The 14,069-nt window shown below is 43.8% G+C and overlaps 1 protein-coding gene across 1 annotated transcript in view; it reads right to left on the reverse strand.

Annotated features, from left to right (window-relative positions):
• Positions 1–11,096: 11,096 nt before the first annotated feature.
• Positions 11,097–14,069, reverse strand: part of spata17 (spermatogenesis associated 17) — a 39,281-nt gene continuing 36,308 nt past the window's right edge. Inside the window, exon 10 of the mRNA XM_036541538.1 lies at positions 11,097–11,177. Within this exon, the coding sequence (XP_036397431.1) occupies positions 11,097–11,177 (81 nt within the window). The remainder of the gene's footprint in view (positions 11,178–14,069) is intronic.

Genomic DNA, 14,069 nt, shown 5'->3' on the forward strand with positions numbered 1-14,069 from the left:
AGCTATTGGTTAATGAGCCTTACCTGCCTAATTAAGGGCACGTTGAATAAAGGTGTGTGGGTGGAGGACAGCTCACTGCTTTCCAGCCGGTTAGCTGTGACTGAGTGGTCAGGCAGGTCTTTGGTTTTTGTTTTTATTATTATTACTAAATTTGCTGCGCTTATGTTTGTGTTGAGGGTGAAAACTAAAAAGAGCCTTTTAAATAGGTCTGATTTTTAAGTTAAAATAGCTGTTAAACCAGAATACTAGGATTGGGGGGGGCAGGGGGGTGGCAGATATGGCATGACCCAACAGAGGTATGAATGCCACATTAAAGTGCCACAAAAAATATAGCTTCTTATTTGTTCTGTTTATTCCTTAGGTGAGTGGAACAGTGGAACTCTCTCCCAATTTAAGTCAGACCTGGTGCACGTGCATCTCTGGTCTGTTAGGAGATGTTACTCTTGACTGCCTCTCTGTCTCAGGCTCTCATGGTGAAATGAGCAAAAAGTACAAATGTAGTAAATCAGTTTCATTCATAAAACCATGCCACACATGCACTGTTAATAAGATGCTGTAATCAGCCATGCCATTGCTGTACTTTATACTTCTTCTGTGGAAGAACTGGTACTGTGTGGAGCATGGGTACACCGTAGCTATTGAATAGTGTGAAGGATGGGCCTTTACCACAGTGCACTATTAATTGCACTGATTTTAAGAATGTGAAAGCAGCCAGTTTAAGTTTATACTTGTGTTAATGTGAATGCAGTGAATGTTTCAAGTATGTATTTTGAGGAGTCAAATGTATAAATTTGCTTCATCTCAAATGAATAGTGTGTGTGTGTGAGGAATATCTGAGTGGGAAGCTAGCCATTAGCTAACAAGCAACACCTGATTAATTAGCTGCGTTTAAATACAAGTGCATTGTTCTAGCAGTTTTTATTTTTGAATTTGCTGTGGGTCAGTGTTGGGTTGTCAGCCAGTCTTAACCTGTGGGCATCAGTTAGGCTGGGCCATCTGAGAGAAAACAGCAGGCAAAGCAATGCTATGCTGCAGACCGCTGTCACAGTCTGATTCTTAGCACTTCAGTGCTGAATGCAGCCAACTTGATCAGATGCCTGGGGTTATCATGGGGACTGAAGATTAAAATGTTACAAAGAGAGGAACAACAGGATGTGATTCTTATGGAGTGTGTAGTTCAACTGGACCTACAATATTATCACAAAAGGCATACAGCCATCGCATCTGGGGTAAATGTATATTTTTAAATTTCATGAAGCTAATCTCAGTCATTGGTTTATCAGAAAGTGCTGGAGCTCAGGCTTAAAGAGAAGGTGGGCTGGCAGGAGCACAGATCCAGGCAACATTACTTTGTCCTTCTGCTCATCCGTACGGGTATAACATGGTGTTTTATTGCTGGTGTGTGAGCTGTTCTGGCCAGACGGGTGTGGTGCGCCCGTATCCCCAGCATACCGCGTGATCATCAGCGCAGATTGCTTTGTCGCAGGGTTGTAGCGTTATGCACACTCGCTGCTTGTGACACACACATGCAGCCAGGGGCAAGTGGGATGCGGGCAGTGTCATCCTACCACCAGTCACTCAGATGGCCCCCGCGCCACGGCAACCACGCCACGGCAACCGCAACAAATGCAGCGGCGCTCCGGAGCAGAGGCCCGCAGTCACGCAGGGAATGTGTGATTGACTAGGAGGCCTGGCTTCCCTGTGCAGCGGGCAGGTGAGGCTGGTTTTTTGAGGGGGGGTGTGGTTGAGGGGGGAGTGGGCGTGCTGAGGCCTGCGGGCCGCCCGGCGTAGCCCGTTGTCCAGGTGACCGATATCGTCGCTCTAACCGAATGAGCCGAGCGTTACCTCTCTGGCCATCTGGTCCCGCTGTCAGAGCTGCACTCCCTCCCTCCGTCCCCCCCCGCCCCCCCGATGGGGCCTGTCTGAGAGCAGGGGCATTAGAGGGGCTGATGAGCGAGGCCTCGGGGCTCTCCATCACTCCCCGCCACCAGGAAGGCACCAGCTGTCTGCACTCATTTGCATTCTCCCCCCACCCCCACCCCCCCAAAATAATGAAATTAGCCACAAGTTTCCTGAGGTGATGCAAGACACAGACTTAGGCGGGATGTGTCAGTGTGTGACAGGGAGGGGGCACAAAAGGTCACAGAGAGGTGCTCCGAAAATGCCGCACACACGGATCCAACGATAAAATAACGAAGCCCAAAAAAATGGCACCCCTCTCTGCGTTTCGGAGTGTCCTTCGTCCCACCCCTGGAGTTCACAGAGGTGCTCCGGTTCACTTTCTTCTGTCACGGCCTTTTGTCTTTTTCAAACGTGGACTGTATGGTTCCCTCCTTGCTGAAAGCCATTGTCTTTTCCCATTACTTCAACCACACACACCCTCAAATAACAGAGAACCACAACAGCTGTGGGAGTAATCAGGAGTCCATTCCATGAATACAGTACTAATGTCCTTTTATGCACCACCTGAATTGGGGATATGCTGAGTTACCTTCTTTAATGGTTACCAAAGTGACCAGAAATACCCAGCATGCACTGTTTATGCTAAACTATTGTATCTGTTTCTGTCAGATTTAGCATCATAATAAACTTTTATGCACATACCTGCATGCCTTTTCAGAGTGGGAATTAATCTAACAATAAATCAGGGGCCTTATTAGAAACCTGAGAATTAGCACATAATTCTCAGTTTATCTAGGTTATCTTACAATAGACACATGACTGCACACCACATCAAGACAGTACGAGATTTTCTGACAATGTAAACAAATATAGAGAAAACAGGATTTGTCACAACCAGACTTTACTTGCATAATAATATAAACCACTGCATGTAACCACTTATAATCTCCAGATACAGTACATGAAGATCTCTTTAAACTATTCCCATAGCACCAAAAGGGGTTTCATCTTCTTTGCTGGTGCAGCAGAAAATTCTGTCCCCAGGGAACAGTGTATAATCAAATGTGACTCCCACTGCATCGCTCCTAAACACTGTAAACACGGCACAGTTCTCAGGTGTCAGAAGTGTTTAACTGTAAAATTAGAAGATGTTGCCAGAATCACCAAATGTTGTTTCAGACACTGTTAATATGTTAGAGCAAGACCTGATGCAGCAATGCAAAGCTGGGTTTCTCCCTTCAATAACACACAAATTAATTCTGTTAAAAAACAGTAAATCAAAGTAACAGGACAAAGATAGCAGAGAGATTGCAACACCATAAAACTTGTGCAATGTGTTGTTGTAGTTTGCCCCCCCCCCGTGGATGGTGTAGCTTCTCAGTTTGCTAGATCAGCAGAGGGAGTGACTGACAGGATGCACTCAAATTAAGAATAGTTTGCCCCCCCACCCCAAAAAAATGAGTGTTACTCTGATCTCTCTGCTTCTGAGGGAAATCTCGGATCGAGGAGCTCTCCATTCTCTGTAGCCTGGCCAGCCACCTCGGCACTTTGAGAATAAAAGTTTACTTCTCAAGGCCCATCAGCCATCCCGTCTGTCAATAATGCCCTGTCACTCATACGTCCGACTATTGTCAAAGGCACGCACCTGCCAATACACCTGTTTAAGACAGACACCTGTCTCTTCTCTGTACACCTTTCAGAGCACACCTGTCAATACTCAGTCTGATTGGTATTCATCACTGGGTGTTCCATTGAGAGGTAGTGTTTGTAATATGCTGAGAAGCAGCAGTACTGCACTTCATGTACTTTTCTGGTGTCCTGCAGTGACCTCCGAAGTTGACATAGTCTGTATAAAGGTTACATTATGACAAGGTCACAGGGGAAATTAAAAGGTCAGACAGGCGTATAAGCACCAAAGCACTATCATGAACTGAGATTCAGGTTGCAGTATTAACTGTGGCATCAGAAAAACCAGAGCGATCTGACAGGAGTGCTGATTCCTGGCAGCACTACCTGGGTGAGCGTCAGGTGTATCCGAGCTGTGGACAGATTGTGCTCCATGTCTGTCAGTCTTTGAAATACATGAAAGCAGAAAAAAACCCTACGAATCAGACTGGTGAGTCATTCAGCAGCCTTGATTTAATTCCCCTCAGTGAGAAAATGCATTGGTCAATCAATACAGTCCTTAACTTTCTTGAAAAATGACAAAAATCACACTGTCACTGAAATAAACACTTCATTCTTGTTCTTGTTTAATGAAATAAACATTTCACTAAACAAGAACATGGATCTACATGGACTCCAGGACATACACAGCTGATGCTTAACAGTTTTTGTATTTGGGATGAATAAATAGTGTTCTTCTGTCCAAAATTTTGCAATATTATGCATCCCTCCACCAGGCTAGCAACGGCGGCCAAACTTTCACTGGGACACTGCACTCTGCAGCCTCTCGCAGTACCTACAGCTGAACTGTAATTACAGAACCACCCAAGTGCGCTGTACAACACATCTGGTTTAGCATCTGGCAGATAGCTCATTCCAACACTCTCCATGGTAACGATCCTAATGTAACTCCTACAAGCACATTAGAAGAAAATTACAGAGCATTTATTGTCTGTTTAAATTCCACTTACTGCTCTGGGGACAAAGGTAGATAGAATAAAGCACACTGCATGTTTTAATTATTTAAACATGCAGAGGAAAACACCTCTGTGGTACTGGTTTCCTGTATGTTTCCTACGCTTTTGGGAAACAGAGCAATGCCTCTTTTTATGATTTTTAATTGATTTCAGTTGGCAGTTCTTTTAAACGTTACCAAGGCCCACATTCATTAAAACCAAAATGCGTTTGATCCTTAAAGTTAAATGAATAATTTAGCAAGCATCACTTTTTTTTTTACTTTCTTAAATGATTTATTTTGGTGGTCAGCAAAATTAATAAAATCATTTGTGTAACAACAGGAAGAACAACAGAAAACACTTGCTTAAATGAATAACCCGATGACGAGGATGGTTAGTCTGTTGTGTTTACTCTGAATCCACACCTAAATCCAACCTACTCTATTCCTCAGCCAGAATTAACTCCACAAAACCTCAGATCAGCTACCAGGATTGGCACACGTCACAGAGAGCCCCGTTTCAGGGGTCGTTTAGTATGAGCGGCGGTATTTCGCCTTTGAATGGGTGTCAGCAGAATGAACCATGGAGCCGAGGCTGCGGCTGCCCGCCTTGGCAGCTGTTCCTGACGGTGGGCTCACGAGCAGGGGAGGGCATGTAAATTACCAGGGCCTGACAATTATCTCAGCCTCTCCTCTCACCAGGATTTCCCCAGACCTCTGCCCTTTGACTGACAAAAGATGTCTCACTTCCTGAAGCCCAATGCTAATAGATGCTGATATAAAAAATAAACGTTTGTTTGAGGTGATGGAGGAAGTGTCAGTCACCCTTGCTCAGAGAAGGGTGTGCTTTGATGTCTCAATAATAGTCTGGGGAAAGATCAGCGTATCTTTAATGTCTGTTTATCTTTCACAGGCTAAAAAAAATCATTTTTTTAGCACTTCAGTCTGTTACCAACTGTTGGTAATAAGCCGTCATATATATTTAATTTACAGGATGTTGTACTGAGCCTTGGCTCCCCCTGCCCGTACTGATACAGGAGAGCAGAGGGTGAGAGAGGGCAGACCTGCCAATCCTGCCGGGACGCGGAGCGGAGACGGATTCGGGGCCGGACGGGTGGGATGGGTTCGTGGGCAGACAGGGGGCAGAGCGGCAGAGTTTGACATGTCCTGCTGAGGCACAGCGGAGTGATGAGACAGCCCGTCACTGGCCTGTCAACCCCTGACCCCGCCCGCCTGCGCCCGGTGAGCGGGGGCACACCCTCAGCTCGCTGCTCACAGAGCCGGCCTTGAGTGATGGGTCGCCCCCCCGAAGCCCGTGCCAGCCGGGGCGGGGACCCCGAGGGTCAGAGCGTCTCACCGACATGATGAGGCTGATTTTCCTCAGCCTCACTCTCAGATGTCAAAAGGATGAATTCTACAGCCAGGAACACACACAAAAACAACACACAGGAAGCATTATTAGTTTAAATTTTAAAGAACGCCTCCTGTTTATTGCCAGATGTATTAATATAGTTACGCGCTCAATAGTTTAAATGTTTTACAGTTTCTTTACTAAAAACAGAAACAGTATCAGCCCATATTTTGTGGTCTGTTTATAACTGACAGAAAAATAAATAAATGAATAAAATAATTTTTAAATGGAAGAGTATGTACTGCGTGGTGTAAAGAAAATGCAGCTAAGTTATGTATATAAAATTATTGATTCTATAAAACAAAATTGGGACCAGTATCTAAAGAAAACATGCAGTTTACCTGGTCTTGTGGACAGTTAAGAGCCCTTCCACTGAGACTCAAACACAAGGACTTGGGCAGACTCTCAACGGACAGTAAAACGGGAAATTTCCAGGCCCACAATGGCTCAGTGACTCATTTCGGTGTTCAGACTTGTAGAAACCTAAAGAGGTGTCCATCTGTAACCAAAGACCTTGCTTCTGAAAGAATATTTATAAGACAGTTCATCAAGCAGATAACATCACTTCCAGCTAGGAATGCTAAGCAGTTTATGATGTGAAAGGAACAGTGGCTTGCTAGTTTTTTTACCCTTCAGATGATAAAGATGATGATGTGCAATTAGCTAGCTACCAGGGTGTCCTGGCCTATTTACTGTGGTAAGGATGATCTGCACTAGAACAGCTGGGTTGGAGAGGAAAGTCTAACAATTTAGGGTGCAGGGCTGTGGATGAATGCTCAGCATTGTACACACTGAACATTTTCCTGGTTTAATGCTATAGGGGGACATTCCTGACTCCCCTAAAGCATGCAGGGTGTTGGGGGGAAGAAATAGAGGGGAAAAAACTACAACAATTTTCAACAAGCCTTCAAACATACTTGGGAATTATACTGATATGTGTTTTGTTATTTAACTAATTTATATGTAGTTTAAAGTAATGTAACAAGTTCTGCTCCTTATGGGAACTATTTTAAGACAAAATGGTTTTAGAATTAAATATAACACACATATTCAAGATAATGTACTCTTTGGAAAAAACTCTTGTCAAGATTATTTCCATGACAAGAGTACATTTCATAATGTAATACATTATATAATACAAATGATACATTTCATAAATTATCATAAATACCATCATAAATATTATCTTATTAAATAAAAAGTCATATTTCTTTACAGTTAGCATTGCTAAATGTGAACTGTAAATTTATTTTTTTAATGAACATTAATGTTACATGTTTTACAACTGTGTTACAACTGTAAACTGTTTTCTGACAATAGTGCATAAGTACCTAAAATAACCAAAAAATAGGCAGAGGAACCCTCACAAAGACCCAGACGACATTGAAACAGATTTGTACATATTATTTTCCTTCTGAGACAACAGCAGCTTTCACTTAGCCATCGATTGCCCCTCTAAACGCGGGTGTTGGGTTCCCCCTTTGGCTGCGGTGCTCAGAGCGGTACCCTCTCTGGCCATCAGATCCGTCCGCGACTCGGCTGTGCTGGCCTGCAGAAAGACCCCTTCCTCAGCCCTGCATTCGGATGTCAGTCTGCACTCGGGCCAAACAAGCGCGCCCTGCCAAAAGACCCCTTCCTCAGCCCTGCATACGGCTGTCAGTCTGCACTCAGGCCAAACAGGCAGCATCCCGCTGTTCCTCTCCTCTCCTCCCACGCACCCCTGGCAGGACGCCACCGAGCAGGCCGAGCCAAGATGAACCCCCTGCGGACAGCTCATCGCAGACTGATCCCTCCACCTGACACCGGCCAGCCCAGGTGCGCACGAAGGGCGAGAGAGGGGCTCGTCATGGTTTTAAAATCAGGTTTCCTTTTCATTGGTGGCTTATTTCTTTTTAACTCCACCCCCCCACCCTACCTCCACATCCCAAATCCAATTATCATCCAGTTTATTTATTTTAAATATATATGTAAGATGATTATCAAAAACCAACAACTGTGATAAAGTGCAACATTTACAATATATAAAATAAATATATAATCTGCACGACAGGACTGAGAAAACGCCAGAGAGATATAAATTTATATTTTTCTCTTTTTACATACTTTATGTTGAAATTAAAATAATGTCAAAGGTAAAATAATGATCACAGTAAAGAGACAGAGACAGAGCTGCATAGTTAGGTCAAGCTTTATCAGTAAAACAGTCATAAAAGCTTTTATAACAATTCCAGTACAGAATACACATACCTTTTCCCCAAATCCTAGTGCACAGGAATTACCTCCATTTTTGCACATGGGGTTTAAGTCTATTACTCAGTGGACCATCTGCAAGAACCATTACAGACAGACAGACAGACTAAACACCATTTTGCTTATCTGGCTACCACCAGAAAAGGGCTGCAAAGAGATTTGGAGTTGAGTCAGCTGGACAGCTCATCTAACCTGTAGGTTAGTAGGCCTGGCACTGATGTTCAAATGAGGTTAGTCGTTCCTGTTCATTCGGCTTCTCATGCCACTTTGGATGCACTCTGTCAGTCACTCTGGATACGAGTGTCTGCTTAATGACAGCAATGTAATGTAATGTAGGTTAATTACCCCGCTATAGACAGGGGTGCGGCCTCAGAAAAGCGCCTTGATAAATCTGTACTGCATAAGCCTAAAACAGCTGCAGTCATGCCCTCTCCTCACCTTTTGGATCACAGTTCTTTAGGTTTCGCTTCCAGGCAGAGGAAGTAGGTGGGGCCAAGAAGCCAGAGGACCCTATTGGTCTGCGACTCCAGCTTTTGCCAGATCATGTCAAATGAACTAATGAGAAAAAGTGTGTTCACTCAACTTCAACTAAACATAGCTGAACATTCAACATAAAGAAGCAACTCCCTTACTCTGCTTTTCTTTCAGTAACTGCTGTTGTTCTCTTGTGTTTTCCCGGAGGTCTGTATGACCAAAGTGTTAACCATCCTGTATCATTAACAGCGATGGAGAGTGTGTAGGAGCTGAGGGTATTTCCTCTGATACACCAGCTAAGTGCTTTTCAGGTTCACAAACGCTGCCATCATTAAGATGAAGATTTGGCAGAATCCAGAACAGCTGTTCAGTTAAGATTGTTTAGATAGAAAGCCTTCAACTTGGCAGAGATGAGAAGTAATAATTTTAACACCTTATTCACAGGTATATGTGGTCTGCATTTCTTTTTTCCTCATGTTTGCATACCTCTGGCTGGCGTTGGCAGCCCCTGCCTGACGCTCAGCTCTAAGCAGCATATGACCCAAAGTAACCTTCTGTTGGCAGGCTGAAAAGGTGCAGTGCCTGGTGAAATTTGCTCAATTCAAGACAAAACTTTAATTTTGCATCATTCAGCAAGTGTGTGTTAGTACTGCATCTGTATATATGTCGTTTATGCTAACACTGTGAACATCGGGCTCCGTATCAGTATGAGTCGTTAGGTTGCGAGGGCCAGAGTGGGATTAATTTGCCTTTTAATGTTCTTTGTGCAGTAATGACACAATGTCTCAGCATCTAATGTCGAAATTGCAAGTGCAGACGAGCCCCTAATTAAAATGGAGAGATTTATAAATTGAGTGATTAAATCTATGTCACTGACCATACAGAACTGTAAACTTACATGATACTATATTTGACATATCATGCTAGAATGGTCCGACAGCTAATACTCATGCTAATTTATAAATCACCAACCCTGAGGGACCTGTTTAAACCCAGAGCAGGTCATGATGCAGCGCTTAGAGTACATGGATCCCACATCACAAGAATAACGAGTAGCTTTTGGTGTACGGTGGTGTATGGCCTAGTCCTTCAACTTCAGTCACCTTTAACAGCAGCCACTTAAGAGGGGCTTCCTCAAACCCTTTTGATAAGTGTGAGAAGGGGGGGGCTAGCATCAGCGCATGCATGAGTATCCAGCAATAAGCGGGCATTGTTTTTTCTGGGGGTCAAACTTTCCAAAAAAAAGAAAAAAGGATTAATCTGATGAAGGCGCAGGGCTTTTCTAATCGGACTGATGGGAAGGGATGGTTTTTCAGGTAAGAGTCAGCACTGGGTGAATTATTGTGAAGTGATGGACTACCCCAGAACCGCAGCAATCAGAGAGATAGCTCCTGCATCTCCAAATTGCTGCTGCTTTTCTGATTCATCAGCCAGGGCTGGGGCCAGTCAGGGAGGTGCAGGCCCAGCCTTACAGAACAAAGCACTCAGAATTATTCCTGGAAATTAAATCTGTGTCCGAGAGTGGCTGGATTGGCCCAGTTCGGCTCTCTTCCACTCACCGAAATTAAAGGACATTTATTTTCTGTGGCAACACACCATGAAATCATCGAAAATTCAGCTCAAGTCCAGGTGAAAAAACAAAAGAAATGAAGCCGCATGTTTTGTATTCATATGTTGATAGACTGTTCAGCGGCAGGAACATCTGGGTAGGAGACAAAGCGCTTGACAGCGTTGTTGACGATATTTCACAATTTCACAGCTGCACAGGACAACGATCTGTAAAGGAATCTGTTTCAGATTCTTTTTCCCAGTTCAATTTAGATTTTACATTTGTTATGCAACATCAAACTTCAGATCAATTAGAATAAAATAAACATGTTTGTCTCATATTTATTCATTTATATTATTTTCCTATATTTAACAACATGTTCTGAATGGTAACCTTACATTTTTAACAATACATACGTACAAAAATATGCTTTACACTGTCCAGCTTAGCTAAAAGAACAAAGTTTAAAGGGTATCAAATTACAAACCAATGAAACTCAATGACAAAACAATAGAGAAAGAGATACGTCTTGGTAGAATTTCACAATTTTCTCTTTTATTGTCCGAAACAATCTGACTGCACACATGTTCATAATCCCATAACATTTGCAACAGAATCTACAATTTTATCTGTTTGTCTGAGCTTGGCCTCTTACTGAACGGTACCCACTGTCCAGATACAACATCTGCTATGTATATTATCTAGCTACCTAAACAAATGAATTTTGAAAGAGGTCCACCGAGTTTCTGTAATGAATTTCATTTGCCCAGTGGTGAATACTTGTCTGAAGTGAACCCGTCCACAGTACTGTGCCAGTTGGTAGAGCAGTGGGGAGGAAGACCTGTGGAACTTACAGGCCAAAGAACCGTAGCGTTCATGTTCCAATCTTCTCACACTATTTTACCAGCGTTGGAATAGAGACGTCCAAATTTGTCAAAGACATGGGTGGTTGTGAAGACAGTTTTGAATGGCTGAAACGAAAGGGAATGCACAGTTACTCATCATTTTTAAAAGGTCTTTTGTGATTCCTCATATTGCATTTCACAGTGTGATATAATCAGTGCAGGCAAATGTATTCAGCAAACAAAGTAAATACAGCACAGCACTTTTTTTCCTTTTTAATTGCAGTAGATGGTATTCAGTGTATTCTACATAGACCTCTTAACCAGGAAGAGATGCAGACGTTCCCCCAGAGCAGAGGAGTTCTGTCTCGCCCCGCAGAGCAGAGAGCTGTGTGCTCCCTCAGACTGTGAAACCCGAATTCCCCAGCAGAACCCCAGCTGCTCTGAGACCAGAACTCTTCCCACAAACCATCAGTTCCTGCCCCCTGGCGCCTTTGTGCCGGCCACACTGTCCCTCCACGACCCCAACCTTTGGTAGCAGCGGTGGACATGTGGCTGCCGGAACTAACCGGGCTCTTAATCATGGCTGTAATACATTTTTACAGGGCCCAGTCAGCCCGTTAATGATGAATGCCGGAGCCACAACAGTAATCATGACCTGCTTTTCCCGCACCGCTGCAGAAAAGTCCAGATATTTTTAGTTGGACTGGATTCAGGTTTTATAAGTGGCCTAGTTGCCGTGGTAATGGCGGGTCTCGCGGTTCTCCTGAGGTGTGGGTTACAGCTGTGCCCCCCTTGGAGGGCGACCCGGGCCGAAACACCCCACCTTCTCAGGACTGGGGGTTACAAAGTCCACACCGAAGCCCACTGCGGACGCCGATGTCAGTAAGAGGAAAACAGAGACCACTGCGTGGGCCGCGGTGAGCGCGATGAAGACAGGGGGATGGGCTGCTTATTTATACACTTTGGCCCAGGACTATAAAAAGCCGCCGCTGAGGAAGGACAAACTAATGTCACAGACTGGAGCATCTCGCCCTCCCAGGCCTGAACGCCATCCCTCTGTCAGTCAGTGTCCACTGCCCTGCCAATCACATCCCTGCCACTGCCCCGGGGGCGGGGCCTCACCGTCCTTGTAAACACTGCCCTGCACCGACACCAGAAACCGGGCAAATGCGCAAACCGGCGCTAACTCAACAGTCAGAGTAAATTCCTAAAAACACCATGACGGAACAATCTACTCTGGATTTTATTTTTTGCCACTGCTGGTATTATGTAATCAAATGTACGTATGGAAACTGCACAAGGAAGTTTGTCGCTAGAGAATGAAAGGCCCTGATGGATACTTAGCTGCTGCTGGTTCTGAGAGAACTGAAACCGGATGGAGAATGGCGTGTGCCATGCTCACCACCAGGATACTCCCCACCCCCGCAGTGCCACAGCCTGGGGCAGCCCAGGCCTCGTCAGAGCGGAGGATGGTAGAGGCCGTTCTGAGCAGACCCTGGAGATGCTCTCTCTGTGACAGCTCCCTGCCCTCCTGTTCAGTCGTTAGAGCCGTGAAACTCACGGTCGCAGATACAGCCCTCTCACTTTGCAGGGAGATGGGGGTTGGGTCAACATGTCAGCTCCATTTATTCTCTTTAAATCCCTGGGAGTCACCAGTATTGGTCTGTCTATATTCAGAAAATACACTATTCAAAATCGGTGCTGGCAACATCAGCTGGGACAAATAACAAATAAAATATTTTCTTATTTCCATTCTACTAACTGTACCAGTTTTTGCATTGTTGCTGGTTTTGGTCTGAGATATTTTCAAAGGTAGAGCCTACGGTTTTTGACTACTAAGAAATCCTACAGAAGCACAAATTATATATTAATTATTATATCTCTGTCAAGAGTGAATGGATTTTTTTCTTTAGATTTTGACACATTTGAGTATCTGGAGTGGGCATCTGGACGAGTTCTCTGTAGGCACCATGTAAAGCAATGGCCTCCAGTATAGGACCTTCATGTCAGGTCTCTGAGGCCCTGAGACATCAAACCCTCACTCTGCTAAGGGCAGAAATGAAAGCTTAACAGCAAGGAGCACATTCAAACAAACTGTGTTACAATTCCAGCACATTCCCTTTAACAAAGTAATACAGACAGGACAGAAATCAAATGCAACATGTGACCAAGTTTGAGTGGTATGAACGCTTTGAAGAAATATTAATTTAACTTACCACTGAAACATTTTTAAAATGTATAATTTAAAATGTACATGCTAATGATTTTCCTTGCTTTTTGTTCACATAACAGAGAAAAACTGTGAAAGTTAAAACTAAAAACTAAATAAACCTAAATAAAACTAAATAAACTTTCAAAAAAATTACACAAACAATTGACTACTAGCAGAACAGAGCTTGAATTAAGAGTAACAGTAACCTTTAGGTTCTGGAAAGGTCACATCTTCAGCAGCTCATTTGAAGCAGTGAACCCTCTCTCAAAGCCTTTAGTCCAATGCATTTCACTAGACCTGCTTATCTACTCGCAGGCACCATCACAAGCCATTTCAGCCACGCTTGTCAGTGTGTCTGCAGATACAGGCTTACAGATCCTATGCTTGCATTCTCCAGTACAGCAATGTCCAAAACTGTTTCCAGCCAGAGATTTCTGAAGCCTGTCACACCTACCCATACCATATTAAAACTACTGACACTACCCAGGAATCAAAATTTAATTTCAAACAGATCAAATCAGTAAATGATGAACTGATTATATAATGAAAGCTAACACTACAGAAGAGCAATCAAATATTGCAGATGAATATGTGGAAATTGAATAAACCCCATACCATTCCATTTTGCTGGAAAATTGTGTTGTGTGGCTAAATTGCTGTGCACCCGCTATATTGAAAATAACAGGGTAACTACATCTGGAAAAAAAACAGCTGAGAATCACCTCAGTCCACAGATGCTACATAAAACTACATGAAGAAGAAATTATCATGGAAAATACTGCAAAGCTATGCAGTATGCATTCTTA

This window comes from Megalops cyprinoides, chromosome 12 (genome assembly GCF_013368585.1).
Source record: "Megalops cyprinoides isolate fMegCyp1 chromosome 12, fMegCyp1.pri, whole genome shotgun sequence".
Lineage (NCBI taxonomy): Eukaryota > Metazoa > Chordata > Actinopteri > Elopiformes > Megalopidae > Megalops > Megalops cyprinoides.